At 39.7% G+C, this 16460-nt stretch overlaps 1 protein-coding gene across 18 annotated transcripts in view; it reads right to left on the bottom strand.

Moving 5' to 3' along the window:
* The window catches only part of STRBP (spermatid perinuclear RNA binding protein), an 82337-nt gene that overhangs the window by 45399 nt on the left and 20478 nt on the right, over nt 1-16460 (bottom strand). For 11 of the 18 annotated variants that reach the window (XR_011135624.1, XR_011135625.1, XM_068914642.1 and 8 more), the window contains 2 exons: nt 5173-5348; nt 1325-1542 (listed from right to left, as the gene is read on the bottom strand). Coding sequence is in view for 16 of the 18 variants with exons in the window: in XM_068914642.1 (XP_068770743.1) it covers nt 1325-1542; nt 5173-5175 (221 nt within the window). In the remaining 2 variants the exon portion in view is untranslated. Of the gene's footprint in view, nt 1-1324; nt 1543-5172; nt 5367-6846; nt 6866-15808; nt 15950-16460 lie in introns of those variants that run through there. The other 7 variants (XM_068914650.1, XM_068914649.1, XM_068914637.1 and 4 more) reach the window with 5 other exon arrangements.

Here is a 16460-nt window from a genome sequence, read left to right as displayed (position 1 = left end):
TCTCTCTTTTCATATCAGGGTAGTGAACTGTATTTTCAGTTTAAAACCAGGCACAGTCTTCCTGATTCAGGGCCAGATCTTCTTCCTTTACTCACACTGAATTGTATCTTAATACAGAATTGATGTTGCTGTATTTCCATCTATTACTGCTATACAAATAAATAAATAAACAATAAAAGTAGCTGACAAAATTTGATCCTTCTTCCAGCCCTAAAATGCAAATAACTTAATAACCAGTAGCAATTTGGTAAATAATATATATTTACTAGGAAACCAAAAATTTAAAAAAGACTGAGAATACATCTTCCACTACCATAAAAAGTGTCAGAAAACATAACAATTGTACATGGATAAAGAATACCTTTTCTTTATCAGTTTTAAGAACAGAATTCACTGGGCAGAGCCCATACAGCAGCAGACTTTCTTAATGTTCCACATATCATACGAAATTCAGAGAGTCCTCTGATTACATTTCTAGAACAGGCTACTTTATGCATGCAATCAGATTAAGTCTGAAGAAGTTCAACGGAGAACTATTGTCGAACTGGAAGTCGAGTCTTTCAGGTCATGACAAATTTGCTGTTGCTCTCCTATTGCTTCACCTGCTCATCTGTAAACTGGATAGAACACTTACCTGAACTGGAGAGGATGTGAAACTCTGATTATCCTGAAAGCACTGAGGAGTCAGAAGTACTGAAATTAAAGTTTTATACCAAGAAACTTTAAAAAAAAAAAAAAAAAAAAAAAAAGGAGCTGGCTGTTGCAGTTGCTTCCTAAACTACCAGAGTTATGCTAGAACAACAAAATTTGGCACCGTATCAGGCAGTAGACTGGGGCATATTGCAACAGCTGTTTCACTCAGTATAGAACTACGTAACATATGGTAACGGATCCATAGACAAGTTAGGCTGTTGGATAAACAAAACAAGTTTATAAAATCTTTTTTTGTTTCTTAACCTGAAAGAGAGCCTAAGCTACATGGCTGTGGATTTGAATGTGAGTGTTATCAGGAGATACATTCACTTAAAGTTACTAAAAAGTTTGTCTGTTAAGTGCAGCTTCATAACATCTCATTAAAATAAAGAAAGAAGTAGAGGGCAGCTTTTGCCCACACTGGGTTTATTACTATTCCCCTCACCCTATGTGCTATTACTATTACATGCACCTTATGTGCTCTCTTCTCAAGAAGTCCAGACATATCCACTTCTTCCTAAGAACATTCATACGCAACAGGATCAAACAACAACACTACAACGCTTATTTACAGCGAAAGGAACCCATTCAGGGCAGTACGGAAATACACGGTGAGGCTCAAGTCACTCACTTGGCATTGCTCTCTGCAGCTTCCTCCTTCACTTCCGCATCAGCCTCACTTTTTGTAGACTTGTTCTTTTCATCCATCCAGTCAGAGACATGCTTAAGGGCACATTCTACTGTTGATACCATGTTCTGGACAGCTTCAAGTTCCTCTGGAGATGGATAAATGGTTGAATGTTTCACCATAACATGGCGGTCATCATTAGCAAAAGATCGGATAGATCTCTGTTATGAAGTGGGAAACAGTGGGAAAGGGGGGGAAAAAAGAACAAAGTTATTGGATCATCAATAGAAAAACATTGTTTGAATGGAAATCCTCCTTGACAGATACAGGAAAGTGCTTTAGAATGACCACTGCCTACAATCAAGCCTATAATCATTCTTACCTTTGTATTAAAAAAAACAAAAAACAAAAAACTGCAGCACAAAACCAGCATTAAGCTGGTAAAATGTATAAGGCTTTGGGTAGGATTTATAGCACCTGATGTTAGATGCCATCTGACTCTTCCAGAATTCCTTCATAGGCTGCTAAGAGGAATAGGCACACCTGGAGCACAGTTCATGTTGATGTCTACTTTAGGATGAGATGAAATGTGTTTAAGAGGTGCATTTTCCCCCACACCTACACGTGACTGCAGAAGTCTAGACAACTAGAGCAGATAGCTGTTACAGGCACTTAAAAATTAAGCAAGCTGAATCCCATTCTTCGTCTCGTGTGTCCTTCGTAAGTAGGGGCTGTGACACCGCACACACTAGTCACAAATGAGAAAAAGGAAAACCGTGGGTCTATGGCTAGACAAATCTCTTTACTCCTGCATACAGCTATAGCAAATACAAAATAGGGTCAAGTCCAGTAAATGACCAGTTTGCAAAGGCTAGAAAAGTATTTTCTACAGCTTGTTCTTTCATTACTCCCCTATTGTCATTATTTTTCCTCCCTTTCCCTACCTTGTTATTTTCCTTTCCTCTTCCTCATTCTCTTTTGTCATTACTTTTACCTCCCATTTTTTATTGCTTCCCCCTCACTTCTTTTTCCCCTTTGCTTCCCCCCCCACTTACTACTCTCTCCCCAGTTTTCATTTTCTTGTTACTTCCCCCCCTCTCATTTTCATTTTTGCCATTACTTTTTTTCCTTCCACCTTCATTGTTCTCTTTTTTATTTCTTCCTTTTGTCATTCTCATTTCTTTGACTTCCCCTCCCCAGCTTCTCTTTAAGAGGGGAGCAGCAGCTCTGGCTAAGTGAAAGGGTAGAGTGCAGAAGCAGGGGATCAAAACACTGAGTTGCATTCCCAGCTTTGCCATGGGCAGTCTAGGACCTTGGGTAACTCATTTCACTGTTATGTGCCTTTGGGACTTCCCTCGTCCTTTGACTAGCTTGTTTATTTAGACTAAGTTTTCAAAGTCAGCGAGAAAACATCTAGGCCCTGATCTTGCCTGAAGCACCTACCTACCATGGAGATACAAGTAGTGAGTCCTGAAAGAAACAGGGGCTTCCCTACCCTGGAATACCTGCAGAAATTAAGGAGATCAGGAATTGCAGTAATTTTTGTTGACTTGTCTAAACCTTCTGCAGTTGGTTAGCTCAGAGGATCAGTTGTAAAGAGAAAATCCAGGGCCCTTATTCCAGAAGGTAACTTCATTTCAAGGTAGAGAAACTTAGAACAAAAGTATCCTAGGGGTGAAAACAGACTGGGTAAAGCAGGTGGAAAGGAGGGCAGACAAGGAGAATGGGGAGGAGATTCCTATTTTGAAAAAGGCAATGACACTCTCCAAATACAACTTTGCCTGTTCTGGAAATGTTGAGATCAGCTGTCTCTCCTCAACTTATGCTAGAGACAATGGCAACCCATCTTAGAACAAGGCAATTAAATAGCCATTCCCTTATGGTTTGGCTGCTGCTGCAGATGAAATTACAGGCAATACATATTACCAAGAGAGTTCTAGCGAACTGCACAGGGATTGACAAAAGCATGAATGAAGATGAAGACAAACTGGTAAAGAAAGACTTAATAATAATTTTGAAATAATTATTAATTATTAATTATTTGAAATAATTTTGTAGAAAATGGAAGGGATTAGAGTGCCAGTTAAAGACAGTTTGCAGTGAGACTCAAAGACCTGAGCGATATTGTTGAGGGAGGTAAACCTAACTGCTTGGGTGACTTGTGCTAGGAAGCCTGTGATTTGCTATGCTGTCCAGACGAGACCTAGCCCATCCAGAGAGTGACTTGGACCAGCTGTTCTCCCAGCACAGAACTCTGTCAGGAAGAGCTCTAAATAGTGTTTGCTCTAGACACACGTGGATAACTGCTGACAGCCTACCAGAATTTGGAATCATCAAACCAAAATTCTGTTCCCCCTGCACATTAAATAGCATAAGTAACTTTCATTTTTTTCCCTGCTTCACAGGCTTGTGACAGCACACACAATTAGGGACAAGAATGACCTCTGGGTTGACCCCTCGCTAAGGAACTGGTCACGTTTTCTTAGGTCATACATTCATCAGGTCCCTTCCATCAAAAGGAGATGTTACATAATCCTTTCCCTAACTTTTGTGCTCCTAGCCATGTGGACAATTCAGATAGCACAAGAAACTCAGCTGGGGTCTAGTGTACCCCCCCAGTGCTTTCATAAGACTGCAAAATGCTTCCAGGAGGTCCCTCTCATGTCTTAGCCACAACTTGGACACATACAGAAGAATAATCAAAGAAAGCTGCAGTTCAGCAATGAAAACTGATGAGCTGGATTCATTAATTCACTCCCATCCATCTCCATCTTGTGAAATTAGGAAAAAATAGTCAAACAGTAACAAATTAGTAACTCAAATTAGAAGACACTTGTTTTCTTTTCTAATAAACAGGGACTGGCAAGATCAATTCCTCATGAGAATTTAGGCTAGGAAAAATAAAAAAAAAAATTCACAGCAGCCAAGACACTTTATACTTCAGATACGATATATTGAGAACTTTGCTGCGTCAAGTGTTTTTTATTCTTCCTTTGTACTCTGTATCCACAGCAGGTAAAATCTTAGAAATCTTGGCTTGAGTCTTTTTTTTTTTTTTTAAATTAAATCCTGGCTATCTATCATTAGCAATCAGTTATGCAAATGTTAGAGAACCGTATCTAAAATTTATTACATTTATTCTCATTTTCTTTCACTCTACAATAACACTTAGAGGACTTAAAATGTATATAAATAAGCTTAAACTGCTCTTCACAGCTATTTTTCAGGAATTGGGTGGGTTTATTCCCCTTTTGTGAACACATCTTCAGGAATCTTACCATCCTAATTCTTCACAAAAATTCAACATCTCAGACATTCCTAATTTGCGACTGATACTAGGGAGATTAGAAATGATTCCCCACTTAGTCATCTAATATACTTGGTGTATATTGTTTACACACATATATCTACACTTTAACAACATGTACACAGAACCATATTCAATCAGCTTTTCCCACACACATATGCAAATATGAATAATCAACATTTGCTTTTGTGAGAAAGGTGTGGAAGGGGAATATGAGCATTTGGTTATGCTATCTGCAGTTCAAGGTCACCCATGCCATTTGCTACAGCTTGCTAATGCTAGTTTTATTAAAAAATCTGACAAGCATCCCCTTCATTTGTATTTAATAATTCATATAATGCAGACTCACAAGACTCAACTCTCTGGTTTAAAAAGGCTGACAATATATCAAACCTCATTTGCTTTGCTCAAAGCATGCAGTACTATCTCTAATTCTGTGCAAGGTCAGAAAAATCCCTTTACCGTTGTTTCACCATGCCCCATGCAAGGCTGGGAGCGGAGAATATTTTTTAATGCAACCCCATGAAAGCAGACAGATACCTACCATGGTTTGTTAGTGTTTCAGTTCTTTCCCCCTCCCTTTCTCCTTTTCCCTCCTCCTCGGTGTCTTTGCTAGGCACTGTTTTGCCTGACAGAACCTCTTCATAAGCCTCTCAATCCCTTGACAGCTCAAGAGTTCATACAGCCAAGATGCTCTGGGAGTCACTTTCTTTAATTCACCTGCAAAAAAGAGAGAAACTTGAAAACAGAAGAAACAACTTGTTAATTCCAATAACTGTTCAATGCAGCACATTAAGCCAAAATACTGATTAAAGCCGGTAGGCTTCGGGGGGGGGGGGGGGGGGGGGCACTCACTGCACCATTTATTCCTGAACAAAAAGTAGACGTGACAGAAAGCCACTTTTTTGTAACGTGCCCACATGCACATAACCAATTTCTCATGCCACTTATCTCAGTATGGTTTGTCAGCCAACTGACAACCTAAACTTCTGACACCGAGATGACTAGAAATCCAAAGCATTAAATATGCTCCCTATGAAACTAGCTGAGGAAGAAGTCTCTATTTTTCACTTACGGTGCTCATTAGGAATCAAATACACTACAGTTAATTATCAAAAAATAATTATAAGCTGGAATTCCCAGTGCAAACCTGGATCCTGAGTGTGTCAGGTATTGTACAACAAGAACCAAGACTTCAGGTGGCAACAACTGTAAGCTGACATTTTAAAAAGGCAAGTGGATTATAATAAATTCAACAATAACAACAAAAACCAGAACGCAAAAGAATTGTGAGAACATTTGGCTAAAACCATTCACGCTACCTTTTCTGCCCTTGTACTGCTTTTCACAGAACACGACAGTTAAAAGATCCTGTAAGAGCAGCCCCTCTTGTACTAAACTAGGAAACAAACACCAGCACTGACAGCAGAAAGAACTGCAAATAAATGCTTTGTGAGACAACAGAAGAGCAGAATGACAGAGCAGGTAACGTGAGAGTGAGAGGAAACTATAAGCTCACTGCATAGCACAACACCCAGGTCCTTGCAGAAAACTCCTGTTTTTCTTTCATTGCACATATTGTTGCATCAGCTTTTCAGTGATATTTTGCAGCAGTTGGAAACCCAGTTGGCAGATTTCTGCAAACTGACAGATACACTCAAATGTTTTGCTTTTCTCCTAAATGTCAGTCCTGCTTCTCCAACAATACATTGCTTATTGTCTATCAAAGAGACTTGACATTGTTAGAGATTAAAAGCACGTTTGGCAACAGCACAGAGATAGGAGAGATGACTTGAAAGCTGAGTAGATGGCTTTAACCTCAGGGGTGTGAAGGAATAATTAAAATGCTGCATCCCATAGAGATTTGAACATGCCAAGAGAAAGGCAACAGCAAATTCTTCTTTACTGCTTTCCCCACTTAAGAAGAAATAAAGTAGGTTTACAGGACCAATAGCTTTGGCAGCTAGTGCCCAATAGTTATTTCTTTGTATCTCATACAACAGAACTGATATAGGGGAGGGTAAAATGAAGAGAAGTGAGGCAAGAACAATCTGCAGGGGCCTGTCTACTCTGGCAACTAAAGGCTGCCAGGGAAGAAACCCCAAAGGACTTAAATGTGGTCATACTAAAAATGCTTTCGAAAAGCAAGCTAATAAAAAACCTTGAAGGACCTTGTTTCTTACCACAAAGGCTATATACCCTACCCAGGTATACTCACACTCTACCAAATAGCTTCCTGGAAACGATCAGGGAAAGAGATACTCTTTCATAGGACCAGATCCCTTCTTTCAGAGATTCTGAAGCCAAGCAGGGAGAGCTGGGAGGAAAATCAAGCAAAAATTAATGCTTTGGCACTATTATCCTATGATCTTGTCATAAGCTCCTCCAAACTTAATAGTTTTCACCATCCCTGAAAGCGACCAGACTCTTTATGTTTTGTTTTTCTAGAATAATAATATGCTTTTGAGTCAGCAGATGGCATGCTAGAGAGACTACACATGCTTTCAGATCATCTATCTATTTCAAAGTAGCTCTCTCTTCAAACTAAATCCCAGATCTCTCCACGTACTTGTTCTTCCCTGTGACTCCTACATTTCACATTTGCAGTTTGCTATCCTCTCTTGCAATTGTGACTTGGCAATTCCATCCCGGGCGCAGAGCAGGGTACTGGAGTGCGTTGCTGACTTCAGCCAATAGCCCATGCAACGTCTCCAGACTCCAAGCAACACTCCAGCCTGGACTCCCTCTGAAGACTATTGCAAGCTATTGCTTATCAGCTCGTAAAGTGTATCGAAGGCAGATGGACAAAGATGGCTGGCTGAGCAAATTCTGGTGCTTCAGTAAATTGCTGAGCAGACTGTTGTCTAGAAGGCAAGTCTGCAATCTACCGCAAAAGGTCTGAAAACAGGCATACCTCAGGGTACAATGCTGGATCAACGGAACGCTTTTCAGTGCTCTTTGAAACTCTGAAACAGACTGAAAACATATGTTTTACAGCTACAACTGAGCTTAATCTTTCACTGCATGAAAGAAGCCAAAACACCAACATCTTTCAAAACTCTGCCTTAAATAGGTAGTAACTATGTTGGTTTTAAGAGAGGCTTCAAGCTTCAAGGACAAGCAAGAGGAGTTGAACAAAGGTAGTCATTGGACCAATTCTATCTTCAGACTAAGAAGCACAACAGTAAAACGCGTGGTTGTCCTATGCGGGGCCTGCCACCCGCACTTGTAACAAGATTTCTAGGAAAAGCTGCTAGCACTAACAAGACCACTGGTAATCTTGAGAAAGCCACTTTGCCTCTGTATCACGTGGCCCTAAACTGTGAAGGCTTGCTGTCGCCAAACCAGGTCACAGAGGAGCTGAGAAGATTCTGGAAAGTGATTTTAAGTCACTGGGAATTTGACACATTAGCTATGTTATTAAAACACAGTGACAGTCTAACAATGTTTCCATTAAACATCCCATCCTTCACAGAGGAAGTTTATGCTTTGGCACAAGACAAACAAGGAAAAGAATTTCAGACGAGGCCTTGTAGTAGGGTTTATTCCTGCATCTGCCAGTTGTATTCCCAAGAGACCGACATTTAAATAGCCAGAAGTAATGTATATGCTTAGCTACCTTTGCATGCTTGTGAAGAGAAAAGCGAAAAGCAGGAGAAACAAGTACTTGCGCTCCGTACGGGTTGAAATTTCACATCCAAATAAGGGAGCTATACACCTCTAGAAAGGAGACACAAACTACCTGATTAGCCTGAGCCCTCATGTCCTCCAGCAGCACGAAGCAGCACCTGGCGCAGAGACACTGCTGGTACGACAGGGAAGAGAAGCAGGCTCACTCTACACTGGACTGTAGTCCTCTAAATCCTCATTTTAATGAGCTGCTGTTTAGGCACCTGGCCAGGCCAACTAAAAGACCATGAAAATCGTTTTGGATGCTACATCAGGAAGGCACATACCAGCCGTATTTAGCTGAAACATTAAAAACAGCCTCCACCCGTCTAATCTACCCTTACACCAGCATCTGCCCATGAGAACTACAGTTTATAGCATACACCCCCCTAACAGTACCCAAAGTTGATGTTAACAGAGCAGGAAGAGCAGGAGGGACAACGGAGGTTGCTAATACCATAAAAGAACGACTGTCTAACAGACTGGGGTGTATCAGACATAGTAACAGAGAAGAACTGCAATTTATACAGAATGGGTGAGAAAAGGTGGGATTTACATCCTTTTTTGTTGGAGTCAGAATAAGAGGCTTGCAACTTGAAATTGCAAGTTTATTTTAACTTCTGCTTTGCATCCAGGAGACAGGTAATTTTTTGTCACATCATATAAAGTGCTGCTGAAAATATGTTGTGTTTTTCTGCAATATAATTTTATTGCTGGCCTTCTGCCAAGCATGTTTCTGGCAGCATCTACCACGGTTGGAAACTGTGTATCTGGGTCAGAAAAGACAAGTCGCTTTTCAGAACAGCTCAATACATTTGGCAGAGCCGCCGATATTATAATTGAACTCTTTCAGCAACTCTTTTTATGATGTACCCAGACACCAAACAAAACAAGATCTGCAATGTTGATTAGTGTCAAAATAACTGACAGAGAAATAGCAAAATACTTTTAACACAAAGGAAAACTATCAACGAATGGAGAGGAACAGTTAAAGAGATACAATTCACAAGGATTCAGTGAGGAGTGTGGAGTAGAAAAATCTACAAACCAGGACTCACCTTCTACTTGCGCAGATGTTTACTATTTTAAATCCTAACTCCCTACTGTATGCTGTACTGAACTCTGGTTTCCTCGTCCTTCACCACCATACAGAGAAAAATCCTTGCCACTCAGAACCATATAAGCATTCTGTAAAGGAATGCAAATTGCAACACTGGGATACATATTTAATAAAACTCAGACTGCTTCCAACAGTATGCTCAGCAGTCCATTTCACCTGGAGCTGGTACATTCATTTGAGTGTTACTGTTTTTCAAGTAATGCAATTCCTGGCAAAGTTGCATCGGGGTTAGCCTTTAGAAGGCGGTAATTTTCCAGCCAAATGAATAATTACAGAGCAACACTAGAGTTAAGGTACTTCCTCTGTCAAATTCTTACAGTTTATAAAATAAATACTTGAGTCTAGTATTACCCCTGCTTTTTCAGTTCTCATGACATTTTGAGAAAAGTAGCTAAATCTCATTTTCCTCAGCCCACATAAAACAAGCCCTTACACCAACCTAGGGAAAAGGCTCAACAAAGACTTTTTAAAGCTGCATGTTGAACATACACAGTGCATAAATAAATTAGCTTTTCTTATGAAAGACTGCACGCTCCAACAGCTAAACATCACACTGCTAAACATCAGAGTCTCATGCAGCCCTGATTATACCTAGGAAGTATGTGTCTCAATGTTCTTTAAAAGTGTCAGAAACTATATTTTAAAGACTCCAATGAGGAAATTCCCCATAGCGAAGATTATCTTTTCCTCAAAATTTGCAGATAGGCTTCCCAGTTCAGCTCACCTACAAGATATCCCACAGAAAACAACATTTTTGCTTACACTTCCTGGACATCAGTCAAATGTCTCACTGTGAAAGCATCCTCTTTTCCATTAGCGTGATGCAGAAGTGTTATAAATCTGAAAAGAACTGGAATAACAATTTTTCTACAAACAACATCCAGAGCTTAACAAAATTGATATAGCTTTCACAGGTTTCTAGTATCCTGCAGAAGAATGAAATACAGTCTCAACTTACAGGTGGGCTGTGCAGCTAAGTAAACAATATAGAAGCATGCAGCTAAGCCATCTTTATTTTAGCATGGGGAAAAAAGAAAAAAAAAAAAAAGAAACAGAATCCTAGGCAGGAGCCAGAACAATAAAGGAAAATACTTCCTCCTATGCTCAGAAATTTAGAATAAAATTAAGAATATTACTATAAAATTGAGAATAGCCTCTGACAGGTAGCCCAAATGCTCAGCTTTCACAAATGTCAAGGACGGGATAGGCACATGCTTGAGAAACAGATCTGGAACCACGGCACTTGTGATCACCAGAATGGAGGAATCGCCAACGTCACCTTCGACGGTCTAGAGCTTTGATCCTGGGCAATGTGCTCTAGGCGACCCTGCTTGAGCAGGGGGTTTGGATGAGATGATCTCCAGAGGTTCCTCCAAACCTCAGCCATCCTATGATTCTGTGATTATGCTCCTAGCATAAGGAAAGCAGCAGTCCACCTGTCAGTGCTTAGGCCAGGCTGCGGAGGAATTATTGAAAGGGCTCCTAGAGAGAATCCAGCTGTCACAAGGAAGTCAGGGATAGAAAGTAAACTTGGGGAACCTTAGTTGCGATGATGCAACGGGGCATATGCAACTGAAAACGGGTGACCACACATGGATTCCTCCAGGTGGCACAGCAAGGAATAAAAAACAGGAAAAAAAAAATCATACTGGTAAAGGTACCAAAGAAGCTGAAGAATCAAAACCAGACAAGCAATTAAATCTAGATTAATTGTTTTAGGTAAAAGGAAACAGCGATGTGCATACTTCAAATTTTTATCTCCGGGAAAGAGGCTAAGGAAAGAGGGTAAAGAAAAGTCTAAGGCAAGACCACCACTACCTACTTAAAAAAAAGAATCTGGTTTTTCAAACAAATAGGCAAACACAGACACAGTGTGAATGTACATACAATCACTTGAAGAAAGACCAGTGCTAATAGGTTCTGGTGAGTCACACCATGGAATCACAGAAAGAAACAAACATTAGAAGGAATAACTGTAGACACCAAGTTACAACGTACACCAAAGAATAACAGTTTCTGAAGGAATACAAATCCCCCTCCTTTAGGATTTAAGCTGCTCTTCACTACTGAGGACAGGAAAATATAACTACCAAACTCTCTCAGTGGTCATTACAGTAGAACATCAGATAATCCTCAAGGTATTTTTTACATATAGATTTCTCCAAATTTTTACATGGCCTCACATGTGGCACCTGCACAATACCCAGCACACTAGCCACAGCTACTGCTACAAAGGCTCTCCAATAAAATCATTTTGAAAATGCCTTCATCTCTTGGTATGGATGTCCACATTTGAAACTGAAACAGGCAGACCAAGTGCAGCAAAGAACTCAAAATTGGCTGCTGACACTTAAATAACAAGTTGATAAATGGGCGTTAATACACTTTAATGCATCTCCTGTTCAACCAGTCAGAAACATCCAAAACAGAATTGCCTATAAAACTGAGCACTACAGAAACAACAAAAATTAAAGGAAGAACATTTTGGCAGGTGTCTGGTCTCATTATGATCTTCAAAATCACAGATTAGGTAGCACATAAAATAATAAATAGTATGTAAATAATTAATGGCAAGATATATTGTTTGTCTCGTGACTAGACTCGAACCACCACTAGATTCTGAGTGTGTCTGTGAAATATTAAACTGACCTCTAACTTTCAACATCCTAACATAGCCATTCCTGCTTTTCTGGCTAAACCTCAAAGGAAACCTGAAGCCACTTAAGAGCGCACACCTGTTTGTGAAGCAGTCATAATTCAACATCAACATTCAAAATGATCTGAAATCCATAAAACTACAGCATTTACAGTGGAAGAATTAAGTAAATTAACAAGAAGAATTCTATTACACTGAAATGACACTCACTATCTGCAATATCATTTGTCACTGACAGAGCAGGTTTAAGGAAAATGCTGGATCTATGAAATCCCATTCTCCAAAACAGAATCACAGTTCTACACCCTCAATCACACAGTGCAGCTTAGTGCTATGCCGGGTTTCTTATTGCCCCAGCCTTGTTCTGCACTTGCATCCCAAAATTTAGTCTCTACACACCTTCAAATACCTATGCACTTACCATCCCCATATCATCTGCATTCACTTACTTACCTGTGAGGCTTTATTTGCACCAGAACCATAGTGGGAAGCAGCCACAATATTGAAGAGATTAAGAACAAGGACATTCCTTCCCTAGCAACCTTCAAGATACCTCAAATAGCTGCAGTGTCCCAGTTTCTTTCCTGCTATGATTCATGTGCCATAGACTGCAGGTTGACCTAAACTGCAGTCTACCAACCGTCATTTGACACACGTGATCAGGATGGGGAAGGGGCCACCAACAAACCACTCTGCCACCAAGGAGAACATGCTTTTTACTGGACTGCATGGTCAAAGGCATACAGCACATACGCTAGCCTGCAAGCTGGAAAACACGGCGTTCTGTTCCCATGTCGGTAAAAAATAAAGGAGACTGGAGAAGAGACTGTCTGGCAAACTTTAGTTTGGCCATTCCTACAGTAGAGTTAGATCTGCTTTTACAGGTGGTTTGCACTTTTCATCGATCCACCAGGCAAAATTGTACAAGGCGGTAACGAAAAACAAGCAACCCCCCCTACCCCCCCAAACCTACCATACAACACAGAAAAACCTTGTCCAAAACATCACTTCCCTTTGGATCATCCAAAAAGTGCCTTTCAGGTGACATTCCAGATTTCAGTAACAATTATATCCTCTTATAATTTTATATTCAAAATACCCTATCTCTAATAAATCAAAAAAACACTCTTGCGCTCCGAAGTAAATCAGAACGTGCACTTTTTCCATCTAGGCGCATCAGAGAGGATACAATTTATTCTAAATGACAAACAATCTTACTGGTGAATATTGTAAAGGTGAGAAAAAATTTACAAATGGACTATACATCAGATGCATCTAATATTTGACGTATTTTACTCCTTCCTCTGCCCCCGCAAAAAAGCAACCTAAATCCCAGATGAAATGCCTGATCAACTAGAATCCTTAGAATACAGTCTCTGCAGGTACCAGTTAGCGTGTAGCCTCATTGCCACAGAACATCATTAGAGCTAAAAACTTAGTGGGCCCTTCAAAGAAGTAGACATTTGTGACCACCAACCACTGTACAAGAAAAGACTTTAAGAACAGACCTTCTTCCTTCAAGGTATGAGCTAATTCCTCTATCGGCAAGATAACTCCATTAAGAACCACATGGAAACTTCTCTCTGTGTGTATTTCTCTCTGAAGCACCATGTCCTGGTTACTGCAGCTTCTCTGCATTACCAATTCCTGCACAGCAGAAGCACAGCCAGGACAATACATTTACAAACTCACCAACACATACAGTTAGCTTAGAATAAAGTAACTGCCTCTCTACTAGTAAGACTGCAAAAGTTGCTACACAGTTTCTGCATTAGCTTTGAATTTGCATCCAATCAGAAATGTTCTGCTGAGCAGGGGCACTGCTAATGGATAGCTTGAGGTATAGGTCAGCTGCAGCTGTCATGGCTAAAAGAAACATCAAATGCAGCATAACAGATCAAGGGGTTTTTTGCGTGTTAGATGTAATCAATGTTAGGGACTGCTTCCTCAAACCAAATCCCACTGAAATCCACAGAAGCTCTCAAGCACTAAGGATACGAATTATAAGTTTTTTTACTGTAGGAAGTATATAAAGCTGTGAGTTTTCACAAGATCCTTATTTGATTAGTGTGTTCAGTGTTCCCAATCATATCAGTCCTTTAGAACAACCAGTAAAACCATCCAACAGCAAAATATATATGCTCTACTAGGCGTCTCCTGCGGTCTCAAGCTAATCCACATCTCAATGGTTAGTAAGATGCAAGAGAAAAGTAACATGCATGCTATAGCTTTGTGCTATAAATAACACAAGCTTAATAATTCTTTTCCTGCAAATAATGCAGTATAAATACACTAAGATCCTTGGGATTCAGGTTTTTATAACGTTTAACTGTAGTTTAAATTTCAAAGGATTAAAAAGTTTTTAAAAACAAATGCTATTGTTGTGATTGAAGTCCCAGTGACCCTTAATAGAGAAGTTTAAGCAACTGTTTCTCCTCTAAGATTTCTTCCTTGATGCCCCGATAAAAATGCCAGCTTCTTCAAATGTTAATATTGCTAATCCACACTAGCTACTGTGCGCTTTTGCCTTTCAGCCAGTTTAAACGTTCATGAGCCTTCACTTAAATTTCACTTAAATGCATTTTTGAGTATGTCAGTCTTGCTGCTTCAGTGACATTTTATTTTATTTTATTTTTTATTTTTAAAGAGAGAGAAGATTTAAAAGGATTTGGAAGAGGAGACCACTATACTCTGCAAGCACTGTGCAAAGAGCTCTTGTGCTCTTAGCCAGAACACGTCCTCCATCAGACTTGAAGATGTTTTAGTTCCATTACGTTCCAAGTTCAGATTTTTTTATTTTATTTTTTTTTACTTCCTGTATAGATGTATACTTTGTCAAAGAATATCTTGTCAAAGATCCTAGGTTACTAAAAGCTTCTCTAAGTATTAGAGAGTTCAGAATCTTATGGTGGGCTGTATTTGCAGAGGACACCTCTTCAAAGCCCCATCACCTTTAGATGATCAAGTCAAGAGTTTCAAAGAAGGTCAGCTGAGGTTGTCAGGCTGCCATTGGCGGGGGGGAGGGGGGGCACAAAACATATCACCAACCTGAAGAAAGAAAAGACCAAAGCTCAGAAGCCTTAGCTTCTATGTATCTTTTAAAAACGATGACAGCAATGACAGAAAAACAAAGTCTACCTCTATGTATACATCTGTACCAAAGCATATGCCCGAGTCTTTGAAAAGAGGACCTGGAGATCTAGATCCATAAATTCTTACTTATATCTTAGTAGCATTGCCATGAAGAATTTCCTCAGCTACACAACAGCAAGACGTTACTTTCAGTGTGTTCAAAAGTGAATTTCCCCTGTAATGGAATACTTGCTTGGAGAGAAAGCACATCAGTCACAGGACTAACCAGCAACTTGCCAAAAGCTTTAGAGATGTATACCTCTACTTTTTTAAATTTAATTCATTCTTTCCACTGACTGCTTTCCAAAGTAAAAATATGCTTTGCTCCCAAGAACACCCTTTTCCAAGGAGTCAACTTCATAATGCAAGCTAACCATAAAAAAGTTTGTTTATCCATGTGTTTGCACTCACTAAGGTAATGCAGGACTAGTAAGGCCCTTCACTCCAAATCAAGATTACCTTTTATTCTTCACCTGTACTCTCCCTCACATTCCTCCTCTTCATTTTTAGTTTCTTGTTTCAGCTCCTTTCCTCATCCCTTTTCCTTGCCATCTCTCATTCATGCAACCCAGTTATTTTCAGTTTGTTTCTCTATTATTCTACCTTGTCTCAGCAGGTAGGTACCCTGCCTCTTCTTGCCTCAGCGTATCTACCCCGCATGCAGGCACCATCAGATCTGCCGAGTGACTTCAAACACAAAATTCACCTGTTACTCTTCTCTCCAGTTAGCACAGTACAGCATATCTATGTAAAAGGGAAAAAAGATGACTTTTGCAACGGCCATCATTGGTGGTGATGCTTGGATTGAAGACCACAGGCTAGTTTGCAAGATTAATTTCTTAGTGTAAATAAGTTATCTGTCAGTCTCATCCATAGGAACTGCCTGAGGTGAGCACTGAATTTCACAGCCTTTTTTATTTTTAACCTGATACTGAAGTACTTAAAAAGAAGAGTTAACAAAATTACATTTAGGGGACTGTAGCACTATATTCTCTAATGTCTTCGGAAAATATAAGTGTTCTAATTAATTGACCTCGAGCTTAAAAAGTTACAGTCAAGCTATTTTTACCTTTTTAATTAAATAACAAATACACAAGAAACTATCAGTAAAGTCTGCCAGTCCCACTCAGATGCCATTTTAAGAACATGGACACGGCTTTTTCACTCTGGTCTCTTTCAATTACATACAGAGCTATGAATTTCTTTACTCTCTTTTCATGGATAATCATGTCATCTCTAGTGTGCAACTTTACTC

The sequence above is a fragment of the Struthio camelus genome, chromosome 20 (genome assembly GCF_040807025.1).
Source record: "Struthio camelus isolate bStrCam1 chromosome 20, bStrCam1.hap1, whole genome shotgun sequence".
NCBI lineage: Eukaryota > Metazoa > Chordata > Aves > Struthioniformes > Struthionidae > Struthio > Struthio camelus.
The sequence above is the reverse complement of the archived record's forward strand: the minus strand, read 5'-3'. Positions and strand labels throughout refer to the sequence as shown.